A 19,279-nucleotide genomic window follows, 5' to 3' on the forward strand; every position below is an offset into this window, starting at 1 on the left:
TAAAACCTCAATCTATACATGCTGATAAACCTATATATGCACAATTCACTGTTATCTTGTCATTACAATTCTATTTTTAAGTATGCACATGAAATTTTGGCTGAACTCGTTCATGAAAGTTTAAGTGCATCTTTCTTGTTTTGACTTGAACATTATTTGACCTGAAAGTTTTTCTGACTGGAGGGACCAGGACGACCTATCGATGTTTGGAACACCTCCATGTGTGTTAACTTTTGATATGATGAACCTCTTTAATATGTATAGTGGGTTTTTTATGAAACTTGTCAGGAATATAAAATACCATAATCCTGACACAATGGAATATAAAATACCATAATCCTGACACAATGGAATATAAAATACCATAATCCTGACACAATGGAATATAAAATACCATAATCCTGACACAATGCTAAGTGTTATTTCTTGAGTATGTCTGGAATCCAAAAAGGCGGCTATGGTCTCCCTGTTACCTTATCTTAACCTTCTTCCACAGAGTTTACGATACAATTTAGTAGAAACTTGTTTGAAATGTGAAATGTTGTTATTTCTCGGCACTGGTTGAGCCTTTTTTTTCTCTTACAGAAAAGATTACTGTGTAATTTTCTCTTAAAATGGCAGTCTTGTCAAACATTCCAACATTCAGATAATAGCACTTTGAGTTTCCGTCCAGGTTTGACTATATTACACTGTTAGAACTGGAGAAAAAATCTTAAAATACATTTTCAAAGACTGCAACCATAGTGGCCATTTTGGATTTCAGCTGGACCAGAAAATTAACAACATTTAGTCAGCATCATCTCAGGATGAGATAAACCCTGGCAAGTGTGGCTGTAATCCCCATAACAGAAGTTGGAAGAGATTTGAAATGTGTTTTGTTTACAAAAACAATGATAATGCTGATGGCAAGGTAGCATAAGTTATATATTATATCTGTATTAAGGTGACTTGGCGATATAGAGACATGTGGTAAATCCTGCTTAACGGATAGTTTTGTCAAAAAAGCTCAGAATTGTTTTCTTTAATAATTTCTAGTTGAAATGTCATTTTCTGCATCTAATTTCACAAATTCACAAAGACAGGGGCACAGGAAGAGACAATTCCACTCTAGGGATTTCCAGGGAACATTCAGAAAAAACTAAAAACTCCAGGTCTGGCCATTTCTTATCCTTTACAGATGGATCAAAGTTATCTAGTTACTGATCTCATACCCTAGTTACTGATCTCATACCCTAGTTACTGATCTCATACTCTAGTTACTGATCTCATACTCTAGTTACTGATCTCATACTCTAGTTACTGATCTCATACCCTAGTTACTGATCTCATACCCTAGTCACTGATCTCATACAATATTTACTGATCTCATACTCTAGTTACTGATCTCAGACCCTAGTTACCTATCTCATAACCTAGTTACTGATATCATAACCTAGTTACTGATCTCATACCCTAGTTACTGATATCATACCCTAGTTACTGATATCATACCCTAGTTACTGATCTCATACCCTAGTTACTGATCTCATACCCTAGTTACCTATCTCATACCCTAGTTACTGATCTCATACCCTAGTTACCTATCTCATACCCTAGTTACTGATCTCATACCCTAGTTACTGATCTCATACCCTAGTTACTGATATCATACCCTAGTTACTGATCTCATACCCTAGTTACTGATCTCATACCCTAGTTACTGATCTCATACCCTAGTTACTGATATCATACCCTAGTTACTGATCTCATACCCTAGTTACTGATCTCATACCCTAGTTACTGATATCATACTCTAGTTACTGATCTCATACCCTAGTTACTGATCTCATACCCTAGTTACTGATCTCATACCCTAGTCACTGATCTCATACACTATTTACTGATCTCATACTCTAGTTACTGATCTCAGACCCTAGTTACCTATCTCATACCCTAGTTACTTATATCATACCCTAGTTACCTATCTCATACCCTAGTTACCTATCTCATACCCCAGTTACCTATCTCATACCCTAGTTACTGATCTCATACCCTAGTTACTGATCTCATACCCTAGTTACTTATATCATATCCTAGTTACCTATCTCATACCCCAGTTACTGATATCAGACCCTAGTTACTGATATCATACCCTAGTTACTGATCTCATACCCTAGTTACTGATCTCATACCCTAGTTACTGATCTCATACCCTAGTTACTTATATCATACCCTAGTTACTGATATCATACCCTAGTTACTGATCTCAGACCCTAGTAACTGATCTCATAACCTAGTTACCTATCTCATACCCTAGTTACTGATCTCATACCCTAGTTACTGATCTCATACCCTAGTTACTGATCTCATACTCTAGTTACTGATATCATACTCTAGTTACTGATCTCATACCCTAGTTACCTATCTCATACTCTAGTTACTAATCTCATACCCTAGTTACTAATCTCATACCCTAGTTACTGATTGCATACCCTAGTTACTGATCTCATACCCTAGTTACTGATCTCATACCCTAGTTACTTATATCATACTCTAGTTACTATGGAAACGTAATTCCAACTCACATGTGATACTGAGTGTTGTTAGCAGAAATAAGTCAATGTAGAGAAACTCGAAGTCTGTCAAGTTATTGCCAATCTGCAAAAAAAAAATATAATAAAATAAAATTTAAAAAAAAAAAAAAAAAATACATATGTTTAAAATTCCATGGAAGAGAATGTGTCACCTACACAGAAAGTTGGGTGATTACGAAAGTAACTGCATGGAAACAGAAAGTTGGTGATTACATTATGATAATAATCAATGATCAAAAAAGAAAGGAGAAAAGAGAAATCTAGATAGGGATTATTTAGTTACAACAAAGTGATTTCAGGGTTTGAAAGGATCATTATAACAAACAACAAGAAATTTGGCTCCAAAGTCTTAATATTCTGTTCTATGACTGCAGACACCAACAACAGATACTAAGGCTCTGGCCTTGACCTTGATCTTTATTCAGTGCAGAAAGGCACTACTAATATGACCTTGACAAAAAAAACTGTTTAAGACACCAATTGTATGTAACCTCGACCTTGCCAAAGACTACTTATAGTGTGACCTTGAACTCACCCAGTACAGCATGCAGACAGATACAAATTGTGTGAGACTGTAGGCTGCCATGAATTTAAAAATTCCAAACGAGGTAACTAGGGCTCCTCTTCCTTGTCTGTAAAGAAATCAACACCACATTATCGCACTGTATAAACACCACACCGTCACACTGTATTAACACCACACTGTCACACTGTATAAACACCACACTGTCACACTGTATTAACACCACACTGTCACACTGTATAAACACCACACCGTCACACTGTATTAACACCACACTGTCACACTGTATTAACACAACACTGTCACACTGTATTAACACCACACCATCACACTGTATTAACACCACACTGTCACACTGTATTAACACAACACTGTCACACTGTATTAACACCACACTGTCACACTGTATTAACACCACACTGTCACACTGTATTAACACCACACTGTCACACTGTATAAACACCACACCGTCACACTGTATTAACACCACACTGTCACACTGTATTAACACAACACTGTCACACTGTATTAACACCACACTGTCACACTGTATTAACACCACACTGTATTAACACCACACTGTCACACTGTATTAACACCACACTGTATTAACACCACACTGTCACACTGTATTAACCCCACATTGTCACACTGTATTAACACCACACTGTCACACTGTATTAACACCACACTGTCACACTGTATTAACCCCACACTGTCACACTGTATTAACACCACACTGTCACACTGTATTAACACCACACTGTCACACTGTATTAACACCACACTGTCACACTGTATTAACACCACACTGTCACACTGTATTAACACCACACTGTCACACTGTATAAACACCACACTGTCACACTGTATAAACACCACACTGTCACACTGTATCAACACCACACTGTCACACTGTATTAACACCACACTGTCACACTGTATTAACACCACACTGTCACACTGTATTAACACCAAACTGTATTAACACCACACTGTCACACTGTATTAACACCACACTGTATTAACCCCACACTGTCACACTGTATTAACACCACACTGTATTAACACCACAATGTCACACTGTATTAACACCACACTGTCACACTGTATTAACACCACACTGTCACACTGTATTAACACCACACTGTCACACTGTATTAACACCACATTGTATTAACACCACACTGTATTAACACCACATTGTCACACTGTATTAACACAACACTGTCACACTGTATTAACACAACACTGTCACACTGTATTAACACAACACTGTCACACTGTATTAACACCACATTGTCACACTGTATTAACACCACACTGTCACACTGTATTAACACCACACTGTATTAACACCACACTGTCACACTGTATTAACACCACACTGTCACACTGTATTAACACCACACTGTCACACTGTATTAACACCACACTGTATAAACACCACACTGTCACACTGTATTAACACCACACTGTATCAACACCACATTGTCACACTGTATTAACACCACACTGTCACACTGTATTAACACCACACTGTCACACTGTATTAACACCACACTGTCACACTGTATTAACACTACACTGTCACACTGTATAAACACAACACTGTCACACTGTATCAACACCACATTGTCACACTGTATTAACACCACACTGTATTAACACCACATTGTCACACTGTATTAACACCACACTGTATTAACACCACACTGTCACACTGTATAAACACCACACTGTCACACTGTATTAACACCACACTGTCACACTGTATTAACACCACACTGTCACACTGTATTAACACCACACTGTATTAACACCACACTGTCACGCTGTATTAACACCACACTGTCACACTCTATTAACACCACACTGTATTAACACCACACTGTCACACTATATTAACACCACACTGTCACACGGTATCAACACCACACTGTCACACTGCATTAACACCACACTGTCACACTGTATTAACACCACACTGTCACACTGTATTAACACCACACTGTCACACTATATTAACACCACACTGTCACACTGTATTAACACCACACTGTATTAACCCCACACTGTCACACTGTATTAACACCACACTGTATTAACACCACAATGTCACACTGTATTAACACCACACTGTCACACTGTATTAACACCACACTGTATTAACACCACACTGTCACACTGTATTAACACCACACTGTCACACTGTATTAACACCACATTGTATTAACACCACACTGTATTAACACCACATTGTCACACTGTATTAACACAACACTGTCACACTGTATTAACACAACACTGTCACACTGTATTAACACAACACTGTCACACTGTATTAACACAACACTGTCACACTGTATTAACACCACACTGTCACACTGTATTAACACCACACTGTCACACTGTATTAACACCACACTGTCACACTGTATTAACACCACACTGTCACACTGTATTAACACCACACTGTCACACTGTATTAACACCACACTGTCACACTGTATTAACACCACACTGTCACACTGTATTAACACCACACTGTATTAACACCACACTGTCACACTGTATTAACACCACACTGTCACACTGTATTAACACCACACTGTCACACTGCATTAACACCACATAACATACAATTTCAAAGTTACCTTATAAGAGTAGGAACACAAACGATGTTTGGATTTTTCGATGTGAAGGGAGAAGCGACAGATGCCTCCGCCTCTGACAGAGATATACCAGCATGGGCTGTCTTCAGGGCTCCACAGTCATTGGCTCCGTCACCACACATCCCCACATAGTACCTAGTAACAGAGGTAAAAATAGGATATCACATCCCCACATAGTACCTAGCAACAGAGGTAAAAATAGGATATCACATCCCCACATAGTACCTAGCAACAGAGGTAAAAATAGGATATCACATCCCCACATAGTACCTAGCAACAGAGGTAAAAATAGGATATCACATCCCCACATAGTACCTAGCAATAGAGGTAAACATAGGATATCACATCCCCACATAGTACCTAGCAACAGAGGTTAACATAGGATATCACATCCCCACATAGTACCTAGTAACAGAGGTAACATAGGATATCACATCCCCACATAGTACCTAGCAACAGAGGTTAACATAGGATATCACATCCCCACATAGTACCTAGTAACAGAGGTAAACATAGGATATCACATCCCCACATAGTACCTAGCAACAGAGGTTAACAGGATATCACATCCCCACATAGTACCTAGCAACAGAGGTAAACAGAGGATATCACATCCCCACATAGTACCTAGCAACAGAGGTAAACAGAGGATATCACATCCCCACATAGTACCTAGCAACAGAAAGACTTCAGATCTAGAGGTTAAAGGCAAAAATTTAGGTTAGTGTTTAAAATGTACCAAGTCAATAAGAAGTAATTTATAAAGATTTCTTGATGCTTACAAATTATTAAGAATAGTAATAAATTATTAAGAACAGTTTACAAATGTTTAAAGTTCACAACTCTAATATGTGAAAACTTGAGCATGCTCTGTTACGTTATTGAAAACACAGCAAACATCATGAACAAGAATACTAGATATTGCTAAAGCAATATATGTTCCCTACTGGCCCTCTAAAAATAGTAACAGTGACCTTGACCCATGTCCCCTACTGGCCCTCTAAAAATAGTAACAGTGACCTTGACCCAAAGCTCTGAAACTAAAACTTCTCCGAGATATTGTGGTCCTTTATCATTGTGTGAAGTTTGATAAACCCCTCAAGGAATAGGAATAGTTAGAGTGCTGACACACTTCGAATGAACGAACAGACGGAGCGGAAACCCATTGTCCCCTTGTTTTACTGGTAGGGGACTAATGAATTATAGGGGATATGAAAACCATAACAGGTCCAGGTCAAGCATAGAACATGTAATCAAATAATTTTTTGAAGACTGAAGATTTAAGATTTCAGCATAACATTTCTGAATGTAGTTAGGGAGGACCTCTTTAGTATTTGTCAGCATAGCATTTCTGAATGTAGTTAGGGGGGACCTCTCTAGTATTTGTCAGCATAGCATTTCTGAATGTAGTTAGGGAGGACCTCTTTAGTATTTGTCAGCATAGCATTTCTGAATGTAGTTAGGGAGGACCTCTTTAGTATTTGTCAGCATACCTTATTGATTTAATTTGTTTTGCTGTAACATAAATCATATTCTCTTGCTTTTATAAAGCAGAGGGAAAATACAGCTATATGTACCAGACCAGGATTCAAACCTAGGACCTACACCATTTCAGCTATACCTAGCAACCAATTCTTAGCAGAGTCACTTTGGCAAGAAAATAAGATACCGTCATGAAAATACGTTCTAGCTCAAACTGCCATTACAGGTCTGGAATATCAACAAAACAACAGGTTTGGGACAGTAGATCTAATGTTATACATTGATGGACCTCTTGGTAGGGTGATAGGAAGGGTTGTCTACCTGAAGTAATATTCCCCGAGGGCTCACAGAAATAAGATATCTTATTTCCTGGCCATGTGATGCATTTTGGCTAATCACTGTTATAAGCAGGAGGTATAATAATACGTAATATCCATTAGAAATTACCCTAGTTCCTGGAGCGCCTCCACCAGTTGTGCTTTCTGATCAGGTGACATTCTGGCAAACACAGTGCCGCGCACCACCAACTGTTGACAAAATCAAACCTTACAATTAACATGCTGTATTCACTGTAACCAATTAACATCCTGTATTCACTGTAACCAATTAACATGCTGTATTCACTGTAACCAATTAACATCCTGTGTTCACTGTAACCAATTAACATGCTGTATTCACTGTAACCAATTAACATCCTGTATTCACTGTAACCAATTAACATACTGTATTCACTGTAACCAATTAACATACTGTATTTAATCTAACCAATTAACATGTTGTATTCAATGTAACCAATTAACATGCTGTATTCACTGTAACCAATTAACATACTGTATTTACTGTAACCAATTAACATCCTGTATTCACTGTAACCAATTAACATGCTTTATTCACTGTAACCAATTAACCTACTGTATTCACTGTAACCAATTAACATACTGTATTCACTGGAACCAATTAACATCCTGTATTCACTGTAACCAATAAACATGTTGTATTCACTGTAACCAATTAACATACTGTATTCACTGTAACCAATTAACATACTGTATTCATTGTAACCGATAAACATGTTGTATTCACTGTAACCAATTAACATACTGTATTCACTGTAACCAATTAACATACTGTATTCAATGTAACCAATTACAATGTTACATGCTGTATTCACTGTAACCAATTAACATACTGTATTCACTGTAACCAATTAACATACTGTATTCACTGTAACCAATTAACATACTGTATTCACTGTAACCAATTAACATCTTGTATTCACTGTAACCAATTAACATACTGTATTCACTGTAACCAATCAACATACTGTATTCACTGTAACCAATTAACATACTGTATTCACTGTAACCAATTAACATCCTGTATTCACTGTAACCAATTAACATGCTGTATTCATTGTAACCAATTAACATGTTGTATTCACTGTAACCAATTACCATGCTGTATTTACTGTAGCCAATTAACATACTTTATTCACTGTAACCAATTAACATGCTGTATTCACTGTAACCAATTAACATACTGTATTCACTGTAACCAATTAACATACTGTATTCACTGTAACCAATTAACATACTGTATTCACTGTAACCAATTAACATCCTGTATTCACTGTAACCAATTAACATGTTGTATTCATTGTAACCGATAAACATGTTGTATTCACTGTAACCAATTAACATACTGTATTCAATGTAACCAATTAACATCCTGTATTCTCTGTAACCAATTAACATACTGTATTTAATCTAACCAATTAACATCCTGTATTCACTGTAACCAATTAACATCCCGTATTCACTGTAACCAATTAACATGCTGTATTCACTGTAACCAATTAACATACTGTATTTAATCTAACCAATTAACATACTGTATTCACTGTAGCCAATTAACATACTGTATTCACTGTAGCCAATTAACATACTGTATTCACTGTAGCCAATTAACATACTGTATTCACTGTAACCAATTAACATGCTGTATTCACTGTAACCAATTAACATACTGTATTCACTGTAACCAATTAACATGCTGTATTCACTGTAACCAAATAACATCCTGTATTCACTGTAACCAATTAACATACTGTATTCACTGTAACCAATTAACATGCTGTATTCAATGTAACCAATTAACATGCTGTATTCAATGTAACCAATTAACATGCGGTATTCACTGTAACCAATTAACATGTGGTATTCACTGTAACCAATTAACATACTGTATTTAATCTAACCAATTAACATGCTGTATTTAATCTAACCAATTAACATGCTGTATTCACTGTAACAATACACAGCTTCCTTTTCTTCTGTCAAAGATAACTAGAGTTGTATCCCAAGGGATAACGTATACCCCCCATGGGCGCCTATAGTTGAGTAGCCTATTGGTGAGAGTAATCATATTTAATCCAGTCAGTTATTATATTTTATGAATGACAATATTAAGACACCAATCCATCCAAAACCAAAATGGTTTATCGCAAAAAAAAGTCGGGATGCACAAGGTTATTTTGTACTGAATATACATGCCAAGTTTTGTTGAAATCGGAACAGTACTTTAGTAGGAGTTGTCCGAACAAGCCTCAACCAATCAAAGTCGGCGGCCATTTTGAAAAATGCATTATCGTAAAAGAAAAAGTCGGGATGCACATCTACATATTGTACTGATTATACATGCCAAGTTTTGTTGAAATCGGAACAGTACTTTAGTAGGAGGTGTCTGGATAAGATTATGGGACAACAGACGGACGGACAAACAGACAGGCCGATTCCAGTATAGGGTACCTAACTTCGTTACGGGGTGTATAAAAAACAAACACATTATATATTAATGTAAATGTACTTATTTTAGCGTACTTAAGTTTTAGCGTAAAAACTAATTAAAACGGATTAGTGCATTGATAAATTAGTGCACCAACAATGCTTACCAATAAAACATTGTACATAAAGTACTATTAGCACAATCAAAATTTAAAGAAATTCTTCCAGCATGATAGTAGGGAAAATAAGACTATCACTAAAATATGTTCATTTACAGTAAGTTACTCCTCTAAAGCTTTGTAAACACACTAGACTGTGATATCAGTGTAGAGTCCAATTTTTATATCCAATACCAATACTATATGTATGTTTTGCTAAAAAGAAATAACGTGGTAAGCATGTTTATTATATAGACCACTGAAATGACAAATTTGAATTTAGACATGGTGTTGATTCTCTGCAATACATAATGTATAATTAAGAAGAAAATGGTAATAATGTCAGTGATAATAAAACTTGACTTTGGGTTGAAAGGTATTACGAGTGTCATTCACAAACCTTAGGGAAGATTTCGGGGAAATACTGCCTGATGATCGCCCAGGATGTTCCTTCCATCGCAAAATGATAGTACTGTAATCCTGGCATGCTTATCTTAGTTTCAGCCTGAAAATCAAGAATCAGGAAAAACTTGATTCAATTTTGTCTCTGCTCTTAAGCTGTGCATTGAATTTGTGTTGAAAGGTGCTAAAAATACAATATATCTTGTGTCTTATGTACAATTCTACTGTAACAGAACCTTCTACACATAAAACTTAATTATCTTCCTCCAAATAATTAATTTCATATTGAGGACATACTTGATGACCTCTATGACCTCTATGACCTTACCCCAGTAGCAGACTTGTCGAATTGCTTGACCTTATCACTAGTGCTATCTGTGTTGATGAATTCTATGCTGGGATCAGCTTTACCCTGTGGCGGGTACGCCTGCACTAAGATTACTTTCTCATGTTGGTCAACCATCTTGCACTCCCGGGCGACAGAGAGGGCAGTCAACATGTTGTCTCCTATAATGACAGAAATAAACATTTGGTTCAACCATTAGACAGTGCTACAATCAACCAGTGTTGATAAATCTGCTTTGTGCTCTCTACAAGCAACAAAATCTATTAAAACATTCTTTATTCTACCACCAAAGACACAGTCGACGACTTTCAAAGCATGGCACATAATTTCAATGCTTTTCTTTGCAAAAGTTGGAACTCAGGAATTCTCCAATAAAATCTACCCAACTGAAGGCTTACAGCTTTTTCAATAAGGGACATAACAAGAGGCCCATGGGGCCTGTATCGCTCACCTGGTTGGATTTGACCAAATGTCAAAATAATGTTCATGTTCAATTCCTTTTGTTTGTTAACCTCAAACAATGCTATTTATGGTTATAGCGTGGGGATCCCAACTGCTTTAAAGAAATAATGAAGTCCAGACTCTCTGAGTTTACAACATGCATTTATAACTTTATGACTAGTAGTGATTTAAAGGAATTACCTCTATTTCCCATATGGGGCCCCGCCCCTTTGGCCCCTTGGGGGTCAAAGTCACCATTTATGCAAAATCTGTTCCCCTTCCCCCAAGAATGCTTCTGACTAAATTGGGTTCAAATCCATTCATAACTTAATGACTAGTAGCGATTTAAAGGAATTGCCTCAATTTCCCCTATTGGGCCCCGCTCCTCAGGCCCCTTGGGGGTCAGAGTCACCATTTATGCAAAATCTGTTCCCCTTCCCCCAAGAATGTTTCTGACCAAATTGGGTTCAAATCCATTCATAACTTTATGACTAGTAGCGATTTGAAGGAATTACCTCTATTTCCCCATTAGGCCCCGCCCCTTTGGCCCCTTAGGGGTCAGAGTCACCATTTATGCAAAATCTGTTCCCCTTCCCTGAAGGATGTTTCTGACCAAATTGGGTTCAAATCCATTCATAACTTTAGGACTAGTAGCGATTTGAAGGAATTACCTCTATTTCCCCTAATGGGCCCCGCCCTTTTGGCCCCTTGGGGGTCAGAGTAACCATTTATGCAAAATCTGTTCCCCTTCCCCAAAGGATGTTTCTGACCAAATTGGGTTCAAATCCATTCATAACTTTATGACTAGTAGCGATTTGAAGGAATTACCTCTATTTCCCCATTAGGCCCCGCCCCTTTGGCCCCTTGGGGGTCAGAGTCACCATTTATGCAAAATCTGTTCCCCTTCCCCAAAGGATGTTTCTGACCAAATTGGGTTCAAATCCATTCATAACTTTATGACTAGTAGCGATTTAAAGGAATTGCCTTAATTTCCCCTATTGGGCCCTGCCCCTCAGGCCCCTTGGGGGTCAGAGTCACCATTTATGCAAAATCTGTTCCCCTTCCCCAAAGGATGTTTTTGACCAAATTGGGTTCAAATCCATTCATAACTTTATGACTAGTAGCGATTTAAAGGAATTGCCTTAATTTCCCCTATTGGGCCCTGCCCCTCAGGCCCCTTGGGGGTCAGAGTCACCATTTATGCAAAATCTGTTCCCCTTTCCCAAAGGATGTTTCTGACCAAATTGGGTTCAAATCCATTCATAACTTTATGACAAGTAGCGATTTAAAGGAATTGCCTTAATTTCCCCTATTGGGCCCTGCCCCTCAGGCCCCTTGGGGGTCAGAGTCACCATTTATGCAAAATCTGATCCCCTTCCCCAAAGGATGTTTCTGACCAAATTGGGTTCAAATCCATTCATAACTTTATGACTAGTAGCGATTTGAAGGAATTACCTCTATTTCCCCATTAGGCCCCGCCCCTTTGGCCCCTTGGGGGTCAGAGTCACCATTTATGCAAAATCTGTTCCCCTTCCCCAAAGGATGTTTCTGACCAAATTGGGTTCAAATCCATTCATAACTTTATGACTAGTAGCGATTTAAAGGAATTGCCTCAATTTCCCCTATTGGGCCCCGCCCCTCAGGCCCCTTGGGGGTCAGAGTCACCATTTATGCAAAATCTGATCCCCTTCTGCCAAGAATGTTTCTGACCAAATTTGGTCAAAATCCAATAAGAACTTGATGACTAGTAGCGATTTGAAGCAAATGTTGACGGACGGACGACGGACGACGGACACCGGACACCGGACGACAGACGACGGACGACGGACGCTGCACCATGGCATAAGCTCACCGGACCTTCGGTCCAGGTGAGCTAAAAATGATTTAATTCAAACAGTACTATATAATAAGCTGCATTTTCTCCACCACACTCCACACACAGAATTGGTTTATTTCTGGAGTCCTCCCATTGGACATATATTTTACTGACACAGCCCTCAAAGACTTTTCATATCGATGGGAACCAAGTTCTTACTATTTTAATATCTCCTGTCTTAATTCAGACACAAACCTGTGACCATGACAGTGCGGATGTTAGCTTCCTTCAGGTCCTGTATAACTGGCGTTGTTTCGGGTTTGAGCCGATTCTCCATCACCAACAGACCTAGGAACGTCAAATTCTTTTCTACCTGCTCCCTGCATTCAAACATTTCATTTTGTTTATCCATATGTAACCCTGGTAAACATCGATTGGAAAAAAGGGGGAGAATATTTATGTAAATTTTGATTTCAATAATTTCCTAATAAGTGCACTGTGTGCTTAAAATAAATCACAAAAGGGTATATTTATTGAAACCATGTAAAGTTTCCAAGGGAAATCTCAGTGGATCTTTTATTTATTTATTTTTTTTTTTTTTATTGTTCTTTATGTAGAGCTAAAACAACCCAGAGAATTTGGTTAAAAGACTGAAGATTATATTGGCACCTCAGTGAGGTAAGGATCCTTTTTATGTTTCCCATAAAAAAGTGGGGCATGCTTATTATATTGAATAGGGTACATATGCTGGATCCTGTAATTGATCAGTATGAAGTAAACCGTGTTATACTGCTAAAATTATAAAAAGATTTCAGGGTCTAATTTGATGGCCACACAACACAGGTGTACCTTTGTATTCTATGTACTTTGGTATAGTTGAGTTTTTCGGGAAGTTGTCGCCATGCCAACGCCAGTACTCTATACCCATGTTGAGTATACCCCATTAGCACATCATGAAAGTCAGATGGAACTGAAAATATATCAAAATACATTACAGCTTCTAAGTCTGAGACAGCAGGCTAAAACTATCAAAAAGATGTGTAATGGATTAAGTCTCTAAACTTCAGGCTTATATCATGTAAATGATTAAGTCTCTAAACTTCAGGCTTATATCATGTAAATGATTAAGTCTCTAAACGTCTCTAAACTTCAGGCTTATATCATGTAAATGATTAAGTCTCTAAACTTCAGACTTATATCATGTAAATGAATTTAAATTTCAGATCAACATGAACATGCCTAACAGAAACCAAGGAGAAACTTGGAACTTTTCAGTGTTACTTGTTTTGTTTAAGGGACTTTTCAGTGTTACTTGTTTTGTTTAAGGAACTTTTCAGTGTTACTTGTTTTGTTTAAGGGACTTTTCAGTGTTACTTGTTTTGTTTAAGGGACTTTTCAGTGTTACTTGTTTTGTTTAAGGAACTTTTCAGTGTTACTTGTTTTGTTTAAGGAACTTTTCAGTGTTACTTGTTTTGTTTAAGGGACTTTTCAGTGTTACTTGTTTTGTTTAAGAGATTTTTCAGAAGAGATTCTACATTTTAAGTATATTTATTTCTGTGACTTTTTTATAATTCCCAATAGAGTATGATTTAAAGGCTTTCTAACCTTCGTCAAGCTGTTTATGTGAAAATCTTAATTGAAATTCATGAAGTTAATTGGCCCTAACCTAATCATAACTTACGGCATAATCATTGTTATATATACAACTACACACCAAATTACAGTTCTAATATCTCTTTCTGTTAAAATGTTAATGAGCAGCAACGAAATTATGATGTTATGACAACCACAGATGCTCCCAACTATGAAATGGTGGAAAGTAAAAAAAGTTCTTGCGAAATGGTCAATATACCTGTTTCGGGGTTGGAGAGGGATGCAATCTTCTCTGGTGCTCCTTTACAGTAGAGGTCGAAATTGGAGGAGGCAATACGTCGAGTGATGACAGACATTCTCTGCAGACTGGATGTGAAAGTAAATTGCCTAATGATGCCCACCTCCATATCAGTTGTCTATACAAGAAAACAGAAAAATGATAATCGTCTCCTTAAACATAGGATAGTTATCAAAATTATTTATTCAGTGGAAGAAACCTACAAATCATCAGTAACAGGTTCAATCACAAGGATCTGCCATGTGTTTCCAACCCATATAATTATCATTGTATTTTAAGTACCAGGGTCCACATTAGACTGGACAGGACTGATTTTAGAATTGTATATTATTATTCCTACATTATTACTGTAACATATCTCTGTAAAGAAAAAAAATTGATCCTTTAATCAAGTGTTCACATGAAGAAAATTGTCTCCGGTAGATAAGGCTAGGTAAACATTTGCATGTCAAGAGTTCACATACCTACTCAGATATATAATTATGACCTTTCTATGGCATGAACATCAAGTCAATATCTACAGGCCACATATATTTCTGAAAGAGATGTATTCACTTAGTATACAATTTGTGATGACATGTATACAATTTGTGATGACATGTACACAATTTGTGATGACACATACCTGTTTCTTGCTCCATGGCTGGCCTTTGATTTGTCATGATGACATGTACACAATATGTGATGACATGAACACAGTTTGTGATGACACATACCTGTTTTGTGCTCCATGGCTGGCCTGTCATTTGCCGTGGTTTCACTACAGTAGGGACCATCATGTCAAAACGGCTGTGTTCCTGTCCAGGTTCCTCAAGATCCTACAAAATAATATAATGGTCAGGTTAATGTTACTATGGGAATTTATCCTCTTATAATTCAGTGAAGTCTAAGTGTGTTTAACTTGCCAAAATAAAGCTATTCAAACTTTTATGTCTCAATATTTAATTACAATTAATTTAAATCTAATTCATTATTTCATATCAAAATTCAAGCATTTCTTAATAACACTTTAACTTTCAGTACTTTTTTCAAAATTTTCTAGTTAGAAATGGGATCATTTCTTATCTTTATCTTTTACATGATTAAGATAACAAAAAAAAACCCTTTACCATCAACAATTTGTTACTCGTTATCTTTACCAACTGTTGACTTGTGTTGGGATCAATTGTCAAAATATATTTGTTTAGCTTTTATCGAATAAATGACAGATTATCATTCCATTTTACAATTTTCTACTGATGAATATTTCATTTAAAGGTATCTGAACAAATTTCAGCAGATGAGTATTAATTCCAGCACTTTTCCAGTGCTGATCACCATTCCAGCAATTTCCAAGCACTAACCTCCAGTTCCAGCACTGACCCCCTATTCCAGCCCAGGCACTGACCCCCAATTCCAGCACTTTTCCATCAGTGACTTCCAATTCCAACACTTTCCCAGCACTCACCACAACCCTCAATTCCAGCACTTTTCCAGCACCCACCCCCAATTCCAGCACTTTCCACAACCCTCAATGCCAGTGCTTTCTCAGCACCCACCCCCCATTCCAGCACTTTCCTACCACAGACACCCCGATTACAGCACTTTTCCAGCAATTGCCCTAATTCCAGTCCTTTCTCAGCAATCATCCCCAATTCAAGTACTTTTCCAGCACCCACCCCCAATTCCAGCACTTTCCTACCACAGACCCCGCATTCCAGTACTTTTCCAGCAATTGCCCTCAATTCCAGCACTTCCCCAGCACCCAACCCCAGTTTCAGCACTCGTGTGCACCCCAATTCCAGCACTTTTCCAGCAATTGCCCTAATTCCAGTCCTTTCTCAGCAATCATCCCCAATTCAAGTACTTTTTTCAATTTTACCAAAAGTTTGAAGTAAAAATAATGTATTTTTCACAGAAATTGAAAAATGAACCATACTTTCTTTTTAATTTTTTCTTCTTCAAAGAAAGTATTGTTCACTATTTCGTTCTGTTTTGTTTGCTATTTCGTTCTTGAAACAGCAAAAAATCGAACCAAAAAAATTTACTGATTTTACAGTACTTGTACAAAATAAACTTCTCTAAAATCAAACATTTGAAAGATGCTGAAGATATTTTAATTCGGGAAGAACTCTTTTGAAATGAAGGAACATATCATAGTAAGCACATGCCTCCTTAGCTATAAATAGAGTTGTGGGAGCTGACTCACCCATCCAGTGGCCTCAAACATGATCAGGTCCAGTGGATCACCACATAATTCGTCGTCTATGATAGTGAGAGAGTGACAGCTCGCCATGGCAGCCATCACTGGAATTGCTGGGTCTAGCATCGCTATGGACTTATCCTGCACTTCATCAGTAAAGCTGTTCAAAAGAGAAAATTTATAAAATCCTCAGAACAAGTTATAACATGTTTGAAGTCTTAATTACTCGTTTCTTCAAAAAGACACCATACCACACACCATCCTTGATACTCCAGTGGTTACATTCACTTGCGACCCATGGACTTTCAAAATCAAAACGTTAGTCACAGGAATCTTTCTGATAAAACAAAAAGTCTGATCCTTTTGTAATGTTTGAATGGCTTTGGACTTAGCTGTTGTTTCTTTGTACTCATCAAAAGAAATACCTCAGCTTTGCGATTGGTCAGGTTTGTTTTCCTGACAAAAAATCAAAAAGCTAGTCATGTTCCTTCAATTTAGCCAAAGTGAAAGTGAAAGTAGCCCCTGGAGTATCCAGGATGATCCACACATGCCAAATCAATACATTTGTATATATAACAGACTTTCCCTAGAAGACATTTTACATTCTTTCTACCACAATACCCTGTGTTATTCAACTCTCAGACCATCAGTTAATCATTACAGCTGTTGATTAACAATCTGTTTATACCACACGTGGTATAAACTCTGTACAATTTCGATTGGCTAACACGGTGAACTTTGACCCAAGCTGCAATTGTTATTGACGTCATCAATAATCTAATGACGTCACATCACCGGGTCCCGGACGTCACCGGTACGCTTTATTTGCATACGCGAAGTTATACTTGGCCACGTTTCCCTTTGATTCAAACCGATATTATTGTGGTAGAAACAGGTCACACGACTCGAAATTGTTGGATATGGAATTTATTTCACACTCGTAAGTTATTTTTTAAAAGTTGCAAAAAACACTCGCTAAAGCTCGTGTCTTTTGTAACTTTTAAAAAATAACTTACTCGTGTGAAATAAATTCCATATCCAACAACCACTCGTTGTGTAACCTCTATTTAATCAACACTTAATTTTTTATCTTTTGTGTTTACTTAGTACGTATCATACAACATAGCGATCACAATTCCCCGATCAATTTGATGAATTTTCTCAAGTCTGTTTTTCTTCTTCAGACAATATAACCCTGTTAATAGTTATTTTGAGTTACCACAGCAACCAAAATAGTGGAATTAAAACAGCTGCATGTTCATCCACACATGTTCCCTAACATTCCTGTAAAGTTTTGTGAAAATCGGTCCACAAGTTTAGGAGGAGTTGTTCGGACAATAAAAACCTGTTAATAGTGACCAGTTAACAAGGCAACCTAAATTTAGGAATGATATCTTCGTTGCAGGAGTATAACTAATATTTCTATTAGGTAATTGTTATATTATTGTTACATGGGCTAACAATGAAGTTTTGTACCTACAAAATGATTCTGAAAGATCCACACCACGAAAGAACATACACACGAATACTTCAGATTATACCGTAAATCCAGGTAGAAATGAGTATCGTGGAATTCCAAAATTTGAGTGTTTACCAAGAAACAGAACACTCCCTCATAGTCGCTTTCCTCACTTTGTTCATATGGTGTAATTACCTGGTACACGTATGAAAATGATGTCATGCAAATTCATTAGAAGAGATATATTCATGTGTACAAAATTGATTTCATTTTAAATTTGAAAATGTAAATATGATATTTAACCTGCCATCTTTCACCAGATGTAGACTCTGCATGTTCAGTCCATCCTCGGTTAGAGTTCCAGTCTGAAAATATTGATAAACTATATCATGCTGTCATCAACAATGAATAAAACAGAAAATGTTCTTTATTATAAACAACAAGAGGCCCATGGGGCCTGTATCGCTCACCTGGTGGGATTAGACCAAATGTCAAAATAATGTTCATATTCAATTTGTTTTATTTGTTAATCTCTAACAATGCTATAT

General features: G+C 37.2%; 1 protein-coding gene across 1 annotated transcript in view; it reads right to left on the reverse strand.

The window, feature by feature from the left end:
* LOC117344595 (probable cation-transporting ATPase 13A3) overlaps window positions 1–19,279 on the reverse strand; it is a 78,242-nt gene that overhangs the window by 10,054 nt on the left and 48,909 nt on the right. Inside the window, exons 15-26 of the mRNA XM_033907398.1 lie at window positions 19,035–19,096; window positions 17,279–17,432; window positions 15,807–15,908; window positions 15,052–15,208; window positions 14,049–14,169; window positions 13,455–13,579; window positions 10,925–11,103; window positions 10,595–10,699; window positions 7,701–7,780; window positions 5,754–5,906; window positions 3,109–3,205; window positions 2,565–2,637 (exon numbers count right to left, since the gene is read on the reverse strand). Of these exons, the coding sequence (XP_033763289.1) occupies window positions 2,565–2,637; window positions 3,109–3,205; window positions 5,754–5,906; window positions 7,701–7,780; window positions 10,595–10,699; window positions 10,925–11,103; window positions 13,455–13,579; window positions 14,049–14,169; window positions 15,052–15,208; window positions 15,807–15,908; window positions 17,279–17,432; window positions 19,035–19,096 (1,408 nt within the window). The remainder of the gene's footprint in view (window positions 1–2,564; window positions 2,638–3,108; window positions 3,206–5,753; window positions 5,907–7,700; window positions 7,781–10,594; window positions 10,700–10,924; window positions 11,104–13,454; window positions 13,580–14,048; window positions 14,170–15,051; window positions 15,209–15,806; window positions 15,909–17,278; window positions 17,433–19,034; window positions 19,097–19,279) is intronic.

Source organism: Pecten maximus, chromosome 16 (assembly GCF_902652985.1).
Source record: "Pecten maximus chromosome 16, xPecMax1.1, whole genome shotgun sequence".
Classification (NCBI taxonomy): domain Eukaryota; kingdom Metazoa; phylum Mollusca; class Bivalvia; order Pectinida; family Pectinidae; genus Pecten; species Pecten maximus.